At 34.8% G+C, this 19,757-nt stretch overlaps 1 protein-coding gene across 1 annotated transcript in view; it reads left to right on the top strand.

The window, feature by feature from the left end:
* The window catches only part of LOC133633414 (neuronal acetylcholine receptor subunit alpha-7-like), an 80,896-nt gene that overhangs the window by 47,483 nt on the left and 13,656 nt on the right, over window positions 1-19,757 (top strand). Inside the window, exon 6 of the mRNA XM_062025940.1 lies at window positions 2,457-2,624. Coding sequence (XP_061881924.1) covers window positions 2,457-2,624 — 168 coding nt within the window. The remainder of the gene's footprint in view (window positions 1-2,456; window positions 2,625-19,757) is intronic.

Raw genomic sequence — 19,757 nt, 5'->3', positions numbered from 1 at the left:
TAAGCAATTAACTATAATTATAAGCAAGTACTTACATAACTAATATGTGCAAGGCTAATAATAGTGTAGTGGTGAATAGAACAGCAGCAAAAAGATGGTGAAGTGAAGATGCGTTAGTACATTCACAGTGACAAATTAGTTCCAGGGTTATTTCACAGCATACATCAGATTGATAGCCTGAGGGAAGAAACTGTTCTTATGACGGGTTGTTTTGGCACACAGTGTTGTGTAATGCCTGCCGGAGGGAAGAAGTTTGCACTGTTTGTGACCAAGGGTGTGAGAGGTCTGTAGTGATGCTACCTGCTCGTTTCCTGACCCTGGAAAGTACTGGATGGGGTGAAGGTCGACACAGACGATCTTTTCTGCAGTCCTAATTGTCCGTGGAAGTCGGTGTCTGTCCAGCTTGGTTGCAGATCCAAAGCAGACAGTGATAGAGGTGCACATAACAGACAGAAGGATGGAGGTGTAAAACATGATCAGCAGTTCCTGGGGAAGGATGAACTTTTGAATTGACGCAGGAAGTACATCCTCTGCTGTGCCTTTTTTCTGATTGTGTCTATGTGGGAGATTGTGAATCCCTGGAACCTGAAAGAGTCCACAGTAGACACTGTGCTGTTCAGACAGTGGACTGTTCGCCAACAGTCCACTGTCATCTCCACAGGCTTGATTGGGTTCAGCTCCAGATAGTTCTGACAGCACGTTGTTCCATCTCCCATCTGTAGGCAGGCACGTCACCGTCCTGTATGAGACTGATGATGGTAATGTCATCTGCAAACTTCAACAGTTTCACAGAACAATTATAAACATAAGTTTATTAATACGATCCACACCCAGAAAAGAGTAGAATTATATCTCTGGTTCAGGGATGAGATCCTGCTCAAAATGAAGGATTTTAAGTAAATAGTTCACGAGTGAGTGAAGGGTCGTGATATTGAGTGACGGGACGATGCAGACTCTGCGTCAGTCCGTCGAGGTGAAGAAGGAGCTCTATTTACCAGTCAAATATTGCGGATTCTCTTCCACATTGAGAGGGGCCAGGTGATGTGGCTCAGACATCTGGTCAGGAGTCTATTAAGAAGACCCAGGACAGGTTGAAGAAACTAAGACTACGTTCACACTGTAGGGTATGATACCTAATTCCAATGTTATGTTAAATTGTATATTTTTATGTAGTCATTCATCTTACAAAAATAAATGTGATTCTAATGTGAAAGGACTAGATCCTTGAAGTGACCCGCCTGCGCACATGATGCAGTGTGTTTACAGAAGTAAACATTCTCAGGGAATTCAATCAACCGCAACTAAACCGTTCAGTTTGTCTTAGAAGACGTTCTGCTTCTCAACAGAGTAGGCTTCGTCAATTATATACTTCATCATATACTTAAATTAGTCAGCTCTAGCCAGACTAGTTCTGACTAATTGAGTCGGACTAGACAGACAAATGAGAACATCCATAGACAGGAAGTAAACGTGGCTCCAAATCTAGTAGGTTTCAGTCCTGGTGCATTTGTGGCAATTTCAAGGATTTTGTGCAAACATGGTCAACGTGTTCTCATGAAATATTTAGTGTAGCAGATTAAGAACAAAGAGGGTTGGAATTCTGGCTCACGCGCTTGCTTCTGAAGCATTTGTTTTGATGTGACGGGACATTAACGTGTTGTTCACCATTTCTTTTCGCGACTGTCTATTTTGGAAAAAAAAAAGTTTTGCGGTTTTTGATGACGTATAGGTCAATAGGATGAACATGACACGATCGTTCAGACTGCAGTTGCACGGGCTGCCTGCTCAGTTTTTATCTGCATATGAAAGGCCTGGGTCATATATTTGAAATTCCAATTGGAATTATACTGTTCACATTGACATGAAAAAATCAAACATGTCACATCGGAAAAATCTGAATATTAGTTTGTCTCCCAACTGGCTTGGAGACACCTTGGGATTGCCTAAGATGAGCTGGAAGAAGAAGTCGAACAGAGGAAATTCTGGCCTTTGCTGCTTGGACTGCTCACCCTGGATGAGTAAAAAATAAATTTATGGACACATTAACTTAATTCTCTAAAAGACTTAACATTGTTAGTTACATAAAAGTTAGCGTAAAAGTGACAATATCAGGATTTCATATGGTAGTTTTGACTGTTTGCAGTTTTGGTTCGACTTCCTGTTAGATTCCTTGTTTTGCTGCACATTAATTTTTGGTTATATTTCATGCTACCACACCTGTTTTTCATTAGTTAATCTAGCCTATTTAGTTTCACCTGTTGCTCCTTGTGCTGGATCTTTGTACCTCAACAAGTGTGTCTTCTGTGCACTTCCATGCTGCACTACATTTGTTTTGCACTACCTGTGTTTTTCCTGATTAACCAGACTTCTTGCCTGCTCATTGCCTTCTTTGCTCTGCATCCTGAGGTCCAGACCAGGGAATGTAACAGATAATGTGCAATTACTAACATCCCCAGGCATCTTGAAGAGTACATGCTACATCGATGTGCGCTGGTTCCCATTTGATGTGCAGAAGTGTGACCTGAAGTTTGGATCCTGGACACACAACGGCTGGCTGCTAGACCTCCAGATGATGGATGTGGACATTTCCACCTACATACCCAATGGCGAGTGGGACCTTGTAGGTAAGCAAAGAGATTATCCGTGCCCGTGCAACTGTGCCTACCTTGGGCTGAAAGCTGTATATTAGGATCCGAGCAGTGGAGCAAGCACTGCAAATGTGATGCGAAGCACCGCAGGGGCCCTATTGTAATTTATTTTATTGATTTTTACATTGGAGCTGGTAAAAATAAGACAAAGACAAATCAAGACAAAGGCAGGTTGACTAACACGATAACACAATTAACTGACATGTTAGTCAACGTATAAAAACGAGACTAAAATCTTGACAGAATTGAAATCCAACGTTTGGGATACGTCCAATCACAGCTCTTTAATAGCGTACATGCATACGTGTATTAGATTACCCATAGGAGAGTTGCATACGTGATAAAGTACATACTGTACTGTTTACGTTTGTAAGTACCCTTTAAAACTGTAAATCTACCCCAAACAACATCTTACGTGTGCCAAAGTGATTCAAAGTAATATTTTTGATATTGACACATCTCATCTGTGCATCTTCTAAGAGCAGTCTAGTAAATTACGCACAGATGAGATGTGTCATTACCAAAATATTTCTTTGAATCCCTTTTTGGCAACCAAGAATACATTGATTTATTGAATACACCTAAACGCGTTATTAATATTTATTATGTGCATGAACAAGTAAAAGTTAACAATACTAATACATTTAATTTCTGATGCACTTTCCATCATACAAGATCTGAAAGTGCTACAAAGTCAAAAATGTAAAAACAGGGTGGAGGAGACAAAACATACTCAATAAAAACAAAAAGACAAGGTTAAATTCATATTAGTGATGAGCCTTTCTAAATAAAAAAATGTTGAATAGCCCTCAGATGGATTGGGAGACTGTTCCATAGGCGTGGTGCGGCCGAGCAGAAAGCTCGATCACCCTCATGGTGGTGACCCTGGTGCTGGGGACTTGAAGGAGCAGGTTGTTTGTGGGTCTCATGGTGCGGGTGGTGGACTGTAGGGTGATGAGTTCTTGAAGGTAAGTATGTGTGTAGCAACATTTTGTAGTTGATCCTGGATGAGCCCGGGGCCAGTCCAATGATTGAAGGATAGGGGTGATATTCTTGTGTTTACGTGGTTGTGAATAAAGTCATCTTTCCTTCATCTTAATTCCTTTTGAATCACGGTTCTCAGCGAGCCCATATTCTAAGTAACAAAGACTTAATTGAGAGTTATTTGAACCCTAGGGGAACATATTCTAAGTAACAAAGATTTAATTTAGAGTTATTTGGTTAGGGTTATGGTTAGAGTTAAGGTTATATAATAACTGGTTGTATAGTAAGGCCATGCAGAACAAGGCATTAATAAGTACTTAATAATGACTAATTGAGCGCCAATATGTTACTAATTTGTATGTTAATAAGCAACTAATTAATGGTGAATATGTTCCCCATACTAAATACCAAAAGTGCATATGGGCATGTGCCGGATCCAAACCTCTGACCAAATGACTTCACACTCACTATGATCATGTTTTACCATTTAGCTCACAATTAAGACATATTCTTAAAAACCGTTCGACAGCAAGCGTGTTAACTGGTTGCTACAGTGATCATGTTTTTTGCAGCAAAGTAATGTTCATATGTGACACAATCATCAGCGAAATGATGAAAGACATACAAATAAAAATATGTTTATTCATGCAGACTGCATGACTCGGTGTAAGAAGCAATTCCATTCATTGTCCAACGTGGACGTGAAGCCATCAGGTGTTTGAGTGTCTTGTGTTTATTAGACTTAGACTTCCTTTTATTGTCATTCAAATTTGAACTTTACAGTACAGATAAGAATGACATTTCATTGCATTAACTCGTAGTGCAGGATAAAAGAGCAATAAGGTGCAGGTATAAATAAATAGATTACTGTACAGATAAATATATTGCACTTTTGCATGTGCATCCACGTTTATGGATGTATGTTATATTGTCTTTATATTCCAGCGAGTTAATCCATTTTGGGGGAAGTTGAGGGGATTGTTATGATGCGTTCAAGAGTCTTAAGGCTTGAGGGAAGAAGCTGTTACAGAATCTGGAGGTTTTGCTATGGAGGCTGCGGAACCTCTTTCTAGAGTCCAGCAGTGGGGGTGGGAGGAGTCTCTGCAGATTTTCTGAGCCCTGGTCAGGCAGCGGCTTTTTGCGATTTCCAACACATGCAACACACCATGTGTTTGGAGCTAACATATTTAACAATATGCAACTTTATTGGCATTAATCATCTGTCATGTTTCCTTCTGCAGTAAGAAAGATGTAGGAGTGTCATTCACTGAGAGGCAGAGATGTGGACGTAGCTTTACGGCTGAGAGGCCTCGGATTGTTGGAATATTGGCATTCTGTAAATATTCATCTTTACATTAGGCGAGAGATTTAGCGCACAGTTATATTTAGATTCAGGATCTAGAACTAAGATTCAGCTTTAACATTTAGATTTGACATTTAGGCTTGGATTCAACAATTTGCACTCACATTTAGATTTAAAATTTACATTAGAATTTTTACATTCAGTCTTTAGGCTTAATATTTGGAACAGGTTTGTGCTGTTAGAGTGATAAAGCGTTATTATTTTTGTTACACGTTGTGTTCCTACTTTATTTACACAAGAAACAAACGTACAGTTTTGATTAGGTTATATGTGCATGTTTGAGCACCGAGATCAACATCCTGCCCTCCACCACAACTAACTAAAAAAGTTAGTGCAAAGAAACCAACCATTAAAAACATGTCCTAACATGCGGCCTTAAACGACGAACATTTATCTTTAAAAATATTGAAAAGCTGCAAAATCTATTTCAATTTGTTGTGTCTAGTCCTGACTCAAACAAACCGGATGGTCGAACATTAGCTTTGCTTGACAGACTCACTTGGAAGTGACTTCTCCGGTCTGTCCCTCAAAGACGTGAGAGATAGTATTGCTAGATGCGACGAGAGCATCACGCTGCAGCTTTATAAAAACAAGTAGCTTAAAATAAGGGGATAACACACAGACTTGGCAACGCCAGACCGAGAATAAGTGAAGCAAACACGCATTAGTCTGCTCCCCAGAATAATTGTGCAATATTAATACATTACTACATAAAAGTACTGTAGTTCTATGTAGTATATCTTTTTGTATTGATTTTCAAACAGTATTTACTGTTTGAAATATTGTTTTTCTTAATAAATGGCATTTTACATGATAAAATGGTGTTTTAGAAGGACCAGTCATGGATTTAATTGGTTTCAATTGATTTAATTGGGCAGGTTCTGCTTGAGTGTTCTGAGTTACAAGTTTGGTCATGAAGCAAATGATGCTTGTAAGTTAGGGCAGTGGTCCTCAAACTTTTTGTAACAGCGGACCGGTCAACGCTTGAAAATTTGTCCCATGGCGTGAGGTCGAAGTCCAGGAAGAAAAGAGGGAATCCAAAGGGGGTCCAGGTAGACAAGACACAGGGGGTGGGGGGTGTTTTTTTTTTTGTCATAAAAAAATACAATCATGTGTGCTTACGGACTGTATCCCTGCAGACTATTGATCTATATTGATATGTAATGTAGGAACCAGAAATATTAATAACAGAAAGAAACAACCCTTTTGTGCGAATTAATGTAAATGGGGGAGGGAGGTTTTTTGGGTTGCTGCACTAATTGTAAGTGTATCTTGTGTTTTTTATGTTGATTTAGTTAAAAAAAAAAAAAAAAAAAGTTTTTTTTTTTTTTTTTTTTTTTTTAATTTCTTGTGCGGCCCGGTACCAATTGATCCACGGACCGGTACCTGGCCGCGGCCCGGTGGTTGGGGACCACTGAGTTAGGGTACCACTGTACTACAAATACAAGAAACTACAACTACAAAAAACTATGAGTACACTGCTGCAAGTATTACAACTACACAAAACAAATAAAGTACATTAATTCAAGTACTACGAAAGCTAAAGCTGACCAACATGCCAGATTGTAGTCAGCTGGAGGCGTGTCTTAATGAAATTAAACAATGGATGCCTGTTAACTTTTTGCATCTCAACACTAAGAAAACTGAAATGCTGATTATCGGTCTTGCTAGACACCAACACCTATTTAATAATACCACCTTAACATTTGACAAACTATTACACAAGGCGACTCGGTAAAGAATTTGGGTATTATCTTCGACCCAACTCTTGAGTCACACATTGTGTGTTACTAAAACGGCCTTCTTTCATCTCCGTAATATCGCTAAAATCCGTTCCATTTTATCCACTAGCGACGCTGAGATCATTATTCATGCCTTCATTACGTCTCGATTACTGTAGATGTGGGATCTGAGCCGAGGATGTTGTTGTGGCTTGTGCAGCCCTTTGAGACACTCGTGATTTAGGGCCATATAAAGTAAACTTTGATTGATTGATAATTAATGAATAAAGTAATGAATGAATGGAGAACATTGTGTGAGAGTTGGTTAGTGTTGCGGTGCATTGTGTAAGAATGATAAATTAGTAACACATGAATTAATGAATGAATAAATTGAAAACATTGTGTAAGTTGTGTAGTGTTGCAGTTCATGGTGTAAGAATGATGACAAATAACACATGAATGAATGAACATATAACATTGTATGACGGGACAGTGGGAGAAGAAGACGGCAGAGAGGCGATGACGTCGTTAGCTGTCAGCGTGTTTATTGACAGCTCAGTATGTGAGTGCAGTGTGTGATTAGCTTAAAGAGATGTAGTGTGACTATGTGTAAGTATTATCTGAGCGTGGTCAGCAGAGGGCGTTGAGTGTGCGTGTTGAGATCGAGGCGGAAGTCCAAAAAGGGGAAAACACAGGCTCGGACGTCAGAGGGCAGGTGGATGGTTGAGGACAGGAGCGAGGCGTCGTGGTCAGTGGGCAGGCGTGAGGTCGAAGTCCAGGAAGAAAAGAGGGAATCCAAAGGGGGTCCAGGTAGACGAGACACAGCTCGAGGACGAGGAAGGACGACGGGAAGCTGGAGGACGACACGAGAGACGGTGAACACAACGGGAAGGGAACATAGAGAGAAGGCTGAAGACGTGTTGTCTTACTGTTCTGGGTACGAGAAGCTACGTTCTGGCATCGGATCTTAAGACACGCTGGCTTATGAAGGCTGGTCGCTCATCACGGGCAGGTGTGTTGATTGCAGATCTCTTGCCGAGGCACGCCCGCAGCGGAGAGGGAACGCCCGTAGGAGACCAAGAGGACCAACTGTCAGTGGAGTTAGAAAATCCCCAAGACCCCAATGGTCCTAATCTTCTGAAGACTTGTTTTGAGGATACACACTAAATACCTATTCTTGAGGATGAAGAACCACCTACTGAAATCAGCCATAGCTTTGTGAAGGACATACTGGACGCACACGAAGAGTCAAAACACACAACCCAGCAACCAAAATTATAAATCAGAGCAACTTAGAGGTTTGGAGGCCAAAGTAGAAGATGCACAAGCTCATCCAGCTAATGGAGGACCATCAGGTTTTCTGGGATGAGACCAAAAGAGAACCTACAATTGAGTTATGTGAAAGAGGAGCTTGTAGTTGACCAAGACCATGAGGACACAAATCACATACATGTAGACCTTGTAGTTGACCAAACCCCAAATACATGTTGACCTTGTAGTTCACCAAAACTGACACAAAATACATATACGTACATAAATGTTGACCAAAACCATGAGGACACAAAATACATACATACTGACCTTTTAGTTGATTAAAACCATGAGGACACAAAATACATAATGTTGACCTTGTAGTTGACCAAAACCACGAGGACACAAAATACATATACGTACATAAATGTTGACCAAAACCATGAGGACACAAAATACATACATACTGACCTTTTAGTTGATTAAAACCATGAGGACACAAAATACATAATGTTGACCTTGTAGTTGACCAAAACCACGAGGACACAAAATACATACACGTTGACCAAAACCATGACACAAAATACATACATACTGACCTTGTAGTTGACCAAAACCATGAGGACAAATTAAATACATGTTGAACTTGAAGTTGACCTGACCCCAAATAAAACCACAAGGACACAAAATACATAATATTGACCATGTAGTTGACCAAAACCATGAGGACAAATTAAATACATGTTGAACTTGAAGTTGACCTGACCCCAAATAAAACCACAAGGACACAAAATACATAATATTGACCATGTAGTTGACCAAAACCTTGAGGACACAAAATACATACATGTTGACCAAAACCATGAGGACAAATTAAATACATGTTAACCTTGAAGTTGACCTGACCCCAAATAAAACCACGAGGACACAAATTAAATACATAGACATTGTAGTTGACCTGACCCCAAATAAAACCACGAGGACACAAAATACATAATGTTGACCTTGTAGTTGACCAAAACTATGAGGACACAAAATACATACATGTTGACCAAAACCATGGAGGACAAATTAAATACATGTTGACCTTGAAGTTGACCTGACCCCAAATAAAACCACGAGGACACAAATTAAATACATAGACATTGTAGTTGACCTGACCCCAAATAAAACCACGAGGACACAAAATACATAATGTTGACCTTGTAGTTGACCAAAACTATGAGGACACAAAATACATACATGTTGACCAAAACCATGAGGACAAATTAAATACATGTTGACCTTTAAGTTGACCTGACCCCAAATAAAACCATGAGGACACAAATTAAGTACATATTGGCCTTGTAGTTGACCTGACCCCAAATAAAACCATGAGGACACAAAATACATAATGTTGACCAAAACCATGAGGACACAAAATACATACATGTTGACCTTGTAGTTGACCAAAACCATGAGGACACAGAATACATACATGTTGACCAACACCATGAGGACAAATTAAATACATGTTGACCTTGAAGTTGACCTGACCCCCAAAAAAAACACGAGGACACAAATTAAATAAGTAGACATTGTAGTTGACCTGACCCCAAATAAAACCACGAGGACACAAAATACATAATGTTGACCTTGTAGTTGACCAAAATTATGAGGACACAAAACACATACATATTGACCAAAACCATGAGGACAAATTAAATACATGTTGACCTTGAAGTTGACCTGACCCCAAATAAAACCATGAGGACACAAATTAAATACATGTTGACCTTGTAGTTGACCTGACCCCAAATAAAACCATGAGGACACAAATTAAAAATACATTTTGACCTTGTAGTTTACCTGACCAGACCCCAAATAAAACCCATCCATCCATTTTCTACCGCTTGTCCCTTTTGGGGTCACAGGGGGTGCTGGAGCCTATCTCAGCTGCATTTTGGCGGAAGGCGGGGTACACCCTGGACAAGTCGCCACCTCATCACAGGGCCAACACAGAGACAACATTCACACTCCCATTCAAATTTAAATAGGGTTGTATTAAAAATGCTTTGAGTAGTTTCTTGTAATAAATAATTGAGTTAAGTAAAACTGCAGTTGCATTAAATATTTCCTGTCAAAATTAAAATACCTCGATTAAGTGCTTTGACACAAATCGTTTCCCAGACGATGTTGAGGGCCATTCGACATGTTGTAAATAACATGTCACTATCTTACACCTGTGCTAAAGTGGGTTTATCCCAAATAATGTATTCATGATTATTGAATGTTATTTTGTAAAAATCCTTATAAATGATTTTTATGCGCAGAGGCAATTATTTATTTTTTTATAAAACTATTTATAAACTGCAACATGTACAAACAGCTGAGAAACAATAATAAAAATAATTATGTGCCAGTATGTGGTTTTTTTTCCAATAAAATACTGGAAAGGATATAAATGTAGTTTGTCTCTTTTATCCGATTAATTGAAGTAATAAAACAGATTAATCGATTATCAAATTAATAGTTAGTTGCAGCCCTACTTCCAATGGAGACAAAGTTGCTGAATGCAGTAGAAGACGGCGTTCAGATAAAGAAGAGACATCAGAGAAGCGATCGTCTGACAATTTAGACAAACTAACATCAAGCGATGAGGTGGAGACAGGCCTAGTTACACTGTTCCTTACACCCACCCACCCACTTCCCCGTCCTGCCGCCTGTCCCGGGAAACACTCCCTCCCCCTATAGAGACAACACCTTAGCTAACAAACTTTCTGGGGAAACCACTGCATATTGATTTTGTAAATGACCAGACCCCAAACACATATTGACTTTGACCAAAGCCACACAACATTGACCTTGTAGATAAATGGGTTATACTTTTATAGTGCTTTAATAATAATAAATAATAAAAATAATACATTTGATTTAGTATAGCGCTTTTCAAAGCACTCAAAGACGCTTTACAGGAGAAAAAATTTAAATATGAAACATCCATCCAGTTTAAAGTAATAATATAAAATACAGGAAATATAAATGCAGTACAGTGTAAAATACATAATACAGGACAATTACAAGACAGGACATTACAAGACACAGAACACTAATCACTAATCACTGGTTAAAAGCAGATCTGAAAAGGTGTGTTTTGAGAAGGCTTTTGAAGGTGGGAAGGTCTGGGATGGGTTTGGGAAGAGTGTTCCAGAGGGTGGGAGCAGCAATGGAGAAGGCTCTGTCACCCCAGGTCCAGAGCTTGGTTCTGAGTGGTGGGGAGAGGAGGTTGGCATCAGAGGAGCGTAGGCTGCGTGAAGGGGTATGGTTGGTGAGGTAGCAGGGGATCTGGTTGTGGAGGGCTTTATGGGTGAGGAGGAGGATTTTAAAGTGGATCCGGTGAGGAACGGGGAGCCAGTGCTTTTCTACCTTCAAGGAACTCAAAGCGCTTTGACACCATTTCCACATTCACACTGATGGCGGGAGCTGCCATGCAAGGCTCTAACCGCGACCCATCAGGAGCAAGAGCAAAGGTGAAGTGTCTTGCTCAAGGACAACGGACGGGACGCGGTTGGTAGAAGGTGGGGATCGAACCAGGAATCCTCAGGTTGCTGGCACGGCCACTCACCCAACGGCACCACGCCGTCCCCAAAATGACAAAAACCAAACACTGGACTTTGTAGAGAACAAAGGCAAAAATATTGAAATCTATAAAGCAGCAACACACACCCCCACAATATAAAATTAGCAACTGTCACACCCCGCCTCAGGTGAAGGTAATGTAACCATTGTAAACCGGACTTCCAAACCAAGGATGGCGAAGCACGCAGTTGTAAACACTTTGCATTTATTTAAACCCCAAAGTGTCAAAAGGTGAACAACAACAACAACAAGAAACCAAGCACCAACATCTCCGCAGATGTTTGGTGATGCATGGAGACCTGAGCTCCTGGTCAGGACAGAGATCTTTTTGTAAATACACCTTAAATAAACCATCACAAGTCTAGAAGTATTCACATAGTACTTCTAACACCCAGCTTTTGACAACCATAGTTGGGCCCAACTTGGGGCTAATCAGTGAGGGCAGGTGTGTTCAGCCCCACCTTGACTCTCTTAGCCAGCAGTAGAGAGCCATGGTGAGTGACAGCTTGTCATTTGTTTGTTAACTGCATGTTTGTCACTGACTCAAGTGATTGAATGTGTGTTGTTTGTTCATGTTGTGTTCCTGACACATGTGCAGTGCGGGGTCAAACTGTCACAGCAAAGCAACACAAACAATAGAAAGCAGCAAAAGCACACAATTGAAAGCAGCAAAAGCACACAATTGAAAGCAGCAAAATACACATTTTAAACCAGCCAAGCACACAATAGAAAGCAGCAAAATACACAATAGAACGCAGCAAAATACACAATTGAAAGCAGCAAAATACACAATTGAAAGCAGCAAAATACACAATTGAAAGCAGCAAAATACACAATTGAATTTCTAGGTATAATGATTGATGATAAATTGAACTGGAAATCTCACGTAAAAAATATACAACATAAAGTAGCAAGAAACACGTCAATAATGAATAAAGCTAAACATGTTCTAGACCAAAAATCACTTCATATTCTCTACTGCTCACTAGTGTTACCATATCTGAGCTACTGTGTAGAAATATGGGGAAATAATTACAAAAGTACACTTCATTCATTAACGGTGTTACAAAAAAGATCAGTTAGAATAATACATAACGTTGGATATAGAGAACATACAAATCCTTTATTTATTGAATCAAAGATACTGAAACTCCACGACATAGTGAATTTGCAAACAGCTAAAATTATACACAAAGCAAACTATAACCTGCTACCCAAGAATATACAACAATTCTTCTCAAAAAAAGAGGAGAAATATAATCTTAGAGAGAAATGTAATTTAAAACATTTGTATGCACGTACAACACTTAAGACCTTCAGTATATCAGTATGTGGAATTAAATTATGGAATGGATTAAGCAAAGCCATCAAACAATGTACTAATATGATCCACTTCAAGAAACTCTTCAAACTTAACGTGTTTACAAAGTACAAAGAAGAAGAATACTGAATTTATTTAATTCATCCATTCTTTCACTCTCAAAATAATCTTACTTATCTCATCATATGAAATGTAACTTACTTCACCAATTATTATTTATTTATTTATTTTTATTGTGATTACTTATGGAGTATATTGTGAATAAATTGAGAACAGGAAGTGAACAAAAGTTTTAGCAACTGCTATGTAAAGGAAAAAGGGGTAGGATTAAATAAGCTCTGCTTCTTCCTACTCCTTTTAGAACATGTTGAAAAGAGAAACTGGAAATTGTGATGTATCATGTTGTATGCTTGCATGTTCGAAATAAACTCAAACTCAAACTCAAACTCAAAGCAGCCAAGCACACGATAGAAAGCAGCAGAATGCAAGTGAAAAAGACAAAAGTATTACTCACTTTGAACAAAAACGGTCCAGTCCGCCTCAGTGTCAAAAGAATAATGATGAAGCACTGAAGGAGGGACTCAGGTGGAACTAAATAGAACTAATTAAACGAGGAACAGGTGTGCTGACGGGACATGGAGCAGAAAGTAAAGGTGCCGCAAATGACAGAGACCAAACAGGAAACAGTGACAAAATAAGACACCAGGACAGGAAGTGATTTCAAACACAGGAAAACCCAAACATAACCAAACTGTCCGTAGCACTTCTGACACATTTCTACATATACATATATATATATATATATATATGTATGTATATATATATATATATATATATATATATATATATATATATATATATATATATATATATATATATATATATATATATATATATATATATATATATATATATATATATATATATATATATATATATATATATATATATATATATAGATGTACCCGGTACTCATATATATTATATATATATATATATATATATATATATATATATATATATATATATATATATATATATATATATATATATATATATATATATATATATATATATATATATATATATATATATATATATATATATATATATAGATGTACACATATATATACATACTTTATATATATATATATATATATATATATATATATATATATATATATATATATATATATATATATAGATGTACACATATATATACACACTATATATATATATATATATATATATATATATATATATATATATATATATATATATATATATATATATATATATATATATATATATATATATATATATATATATATATATATATATATTTATAGATGTACTCATATACATATACATATATATACATACTGTATATATATATATAGATGTACCCGGTACTCATATATATATATATATATATATATATATATATATATATATATATATATATATATATATATATATATATATATATATATATATATATATATATATATATATAGATGTACACATATATATACATACTTTATATATATATATATATATATATATATATATATATATATATATATATATATATATATATGTATGTATATATATATATAGATGTACTCATATACATATATATACATACTGTATATATATATACATGTACTCATATACATATATATACTGTATATATATATATATATATATATATATATATATATATATATATATATATATATATATATATATATATATATATATATATATATATATATAGTGTATATATAGGTGTACTCATATACATATATATATATATATACATACTGTATATATATATAGATGTACTCATATACATATATACATAGTGTGTATTTATATAGATGTACTCATATACATATATACATAATGTATATATATATATATAGATGTACTCATATACATATGTACATACTTTATATATATAGATCTACTCATATACATACATATATATATATATATATATATATATATATATATATACACATACTGTGTGTATATATATATGTACTCATTAAAGTTAAAGTACCAATGATTGTCACACACACACTAGGTGTGGTGAAATTTGTCCTCTGCATTTGACCCATCCCCTTGATCACCCCCTGGGAGGTGAGGGGAGCAGTGGGCAACAACGGTGCCGCGCCCGGGAATCATTTTTGGTGATTTAACCCCCAATTCCAACCCTTGATGCCGAGTGCCAAGCAGGGAGGTGATGGGTCCCATTTTTATAGTCTTTGGTATGACTCGGCCGGGGTTTGAACTCACAACCTACCGATCTCAGGGCGGACACTCTAACCACTAGGCCACTGAGTAGGTCATATACATATACTGTATATGTACATACTGTATATATATATAGATGTACTCATATACATATATAGAAATACAGATGTACTGATGTAAATATATAGATATATAGATTTACTGATATCCATATATAGATATATAGATGTACTGATATAGATATATAAATATATAGATGTACTGATATAGATATATAAATATAGATGAACTGATATATATAGATGTACTGATATACATATTAAGGTATATACATAGATGTACTGATATACATATATAGATATATAGATGTACTGATATACATATATAGATATATAGATGTACTGATATACATATTAAGGTACATAGATGTACTGATATACATATATAGATATATAGATGTACTGATATACATATATAAATGTACTGATATAGATACTGTATATAGATGTACTGATATACATACAGGTATATACAAATGTACTGATATACTGTACATATATAGATACAAATGTACTGATACAGACATATATATATATATATATATATATATATATATATATATATATATATATATATATATATATATATATATATATATATAGATGTACTGATAGACATAAATATGTATACATGTTCTGATGTACATATATACATATATAGACATACTGATACAGACATATAGCTGTGGATTGATGACACAATGAATCAACAAGCTGGCAATAGAACACATACAGGTGTGTTTAATGTACACAGAATATAAGAAAAGTACACAATGAAAGTACAAATCAGAAGACAGAATCCAACATGTCAAACAGCGCATAACAATATAACTTTTATTTTGACAGTAAAATATATCAAATGGCCTATTTGTACATTGTAAAGTCATATAGTCGATACCAGCTGCATCTATTTTTCATGGCAGCAGATGGATGAAGCCATCTTGTCACAAAGTACCAAGTCTGGCCTGAACTTGGATTTGAGGCCAAACATGCTGATTTGGACATCCTTCATGTTAGCTGGTGTCCATGTTTATATAATATGATAATGTTTTAACATTTATCCATGAAACTCTGATGAAGCTGCTGAAGGTGTGTTTGACGGAGAAGCAGAGTTGAAGTACATACTGTACATTATTACAGTACTTCATAAAACTTCTATTTTTCATACAACATATAGAATTTTGCCAGTTGTAATATTCCTCAGGGGATCCACTTTACAACCTTTCTGTTACAAAATGAAAGAGGCTCCGCCCCCCTTCCTTCTTTCTTTGTGGACACGCCTACTTTGGTCATGTTCACATTCATAACATGTCTTCGTGAAGAATGGCAGATGTTTATCTTCATCTCAGGACAAAAGTAAACACTCCGAAAGTGTAAGTGTACTTCTCCAAAACACATTTAAAGTACTTCATCATCTCTTCCTTTACTAGTACTTGACAAAGTCACTTGGAAGTAGGAGTACATCAAGTACAACTGTTTATATATATATATATATATATATATATATATATATATATATATATATATATATATATATATATATATATATATATATATATATATATATATATATATATATATACATATATATATATATATATATATATATATATACATATATATATATATATATATATATATATATATATATATATATATATATATATATATATATATATATATATGTATATGTATATATATATATATATATATATATATATGTATATATATATATATATATATATATATATATATATATATATATATATATATATACATATATATATATATATATATACATATATATATACATGTATATATATATATATATATATATATATATATATATATATATATATACACCTTATACATACACATATATATATATATATATACACCTTATACATACACATATATATATGTATATGTATATATATATATATATATATATATATATATATATATATATATATATATATATATATATATATATATATATATATATATACATATACATACATATACACACATATATATATATATGTATACTGTATATATCTACTGTATTATAGATGTATCTATATATGTATGTGTATATATATGTATGTACATATTTAAGTGTATATATGTATGAGAGAGCAGCATATATATGTATGTATAGATATATGTACATATTTAAATGTGTATATGTATGAGAGAGCAGCATATATATGTATTTATATATATTTATATAAGTATATTGTGTGTGTGTGTTTGTGTGTGTGTGTGTGTATACATGTATCTACATATATATATATATATATATAAGAGAGAGCAGTATAAATATAGACGCATGTATATATATATATATATATATATATATATATATATATATATATATATATATATATATATATATATATATATATATATATATGTACATATTTAAATGTGTATATGTATGAGAGAGCAGCATATATACGTATGTATATAGATTTATATTGTGTGTGTGTATAAATGTATGTATACATGTATCTACATATATATATATATATATATATATATATATATATATATATATATATATATATATATATATATATATATATATACATATGTGTATATATGTATGTATATATATATATATATATATATATATATATATATATATATATATATATATATATATATATATATATATATTATATATATATATATATATATATATATATATATATATATATATATATATATATATATATAACTACCGTTCAAAAGTTTGGGGTCACCCAAACAATTTTGTGGAATAGCCTTCAACAAGAATAGACTGTCGAGTTTCAGATGAAAGTTCTCTTTTTCTGGCCATTTTGAGCGTTTAATTGACCCCACAAATGTGATGCTCCAGAAACTCAATCTGCTCAAAAGAAGGTCCGTTTTGTAGCTTCTGTAACAAGCTAAACTGTTTTCAGGTGTGTGAACATGATTGCACAAGGGTTTTCTAATCATCAGTTAGCCTTCTGAGCCAATGAGCAAACACATTGTACCATTAGAACACTGGAGTGATAGTTGCTGGAAATGGGCCTCTATACACCTATGTAGATATTGCACCAAAAACCAGACATTTGCAGCTTGAATAGTCATTTACCACATTAGCAATGTATAGAGCGTATTTCTTTAAAGTTAAGACTAGTTTAAAGTTATCTTCATTGAAAAGTACAGTGATTTTCCTTCAAAAATAAGGACATTTCAATGTGACCCCAAACATTTGAACGGTAGTATATATATATATATATATATATATATATATATATATATATATATATATATATATATATATATATATATATATATATATATATATATATATATATAAATGGAAAATAACTTTATAGTATAATCACTGGATACATATAATAATTTAATTATTTTTTTTTATTTAAAAAAAAATTTTCTTTCCATGATGGCACATGAGGCCCCGCCTCACCTGCGTCCTCTGACTGCACGTCACTGATTTTTTCCTCTTGCCTGGACTATTAACATGGAGGATTACATATCTAAAATAAAACAGTTTTCTAAACTGGACTTTCAATCGAAGCAGGAGGTAATACTTAAAGGAAGATCTCCATCGAGACAGAGAGACTTTTAAAACTGAAGAAAGATGCTTTTGTTCAAAAGGAGCTGCGCATGGACTTCATTTATAAGTAAAGGTAAGACCATAATAAAGTTTTTTTTATTAAATGTGGTTTTTTGTGTGCTACAGTTTGTATGTGTAAAGTTAAGTTAAAGTACCAATGACTGTCACACACACACTAGGTGTGGTGAAATGTGTCCTCTGCATTTGACCCATCCCCTTGTTCACATGCTGGGAGGTGAGGGAAGCAGTGGGCAGCAGCGGCGCCGCGTCCGGGAATAATTTTTGGTGATTTAACCCCCAATTCCAACCCTTGATGCTGAGTGCCAAGCAGGGAAGAATGCTGGTATGAGCTTTTAAACTCAACCCGTTATCTGCTGCCAATCAAATGGTGAATAAGATACTCTTTAGGGTTCATATGTTTGTAAATCTGACTGTTATGTTATGTTATGTTATGTTATGTTATGTTATGTTATGTTATTTTCATTTATTATGCGCCCCCGCCAACCAACTGTTACATCAGTGGAGAAACAAAAAAAAACAGAAACAGAGACTGAGACACACAAAGGAATCTAAACTAAACATTTAAGACTCACAATGAAAACATAAATTAAAAGTCATCTGCGGTAAAAAGGTGAGTTTTAAGCCGTGCTGTGATGAAGTCAGTGCCTCACCAGCCATGAACCTCACCACACATCACTGGAAAAAATGAACGATCGCTGCTAACTGTTGCTGCTTGTTGTCACTTCTTCTGCAGCCGAGTAGTAGCAAGAATGATCTCTGGGATCACTAGCGCCCTCTACCAACAGGAGGCGGGATTACTGCGAGCCTCAGCCAGTGCGTCTTTCAGCACAAGAAATATGTTACACACAAACAGTTGTTGACAAAATACACTGTACATTACATACCTCAGCTAACTA

Source organism: Entelurus aequoreus, linkage group LG18 (assembly GCF_033978785.1).
Source record: "Entelurus aequoreus isolate RoL-2023_Sb linkage group LG18, RoL_Eaeq_v1.1, whole genome shotgun sequence".
Lineage (NCBI taxonomy): Eukaryota > Metazoa > Chordata > Actinopteri > Syngnathiformes > Syngnathidae > Entelurus > Entelurus aequoreus.
The sequence above is the reverse complement of the archived record's forward strand: the minus strand, read 5'-3'. Positions and strand labels throughout refer to the sequence as shown.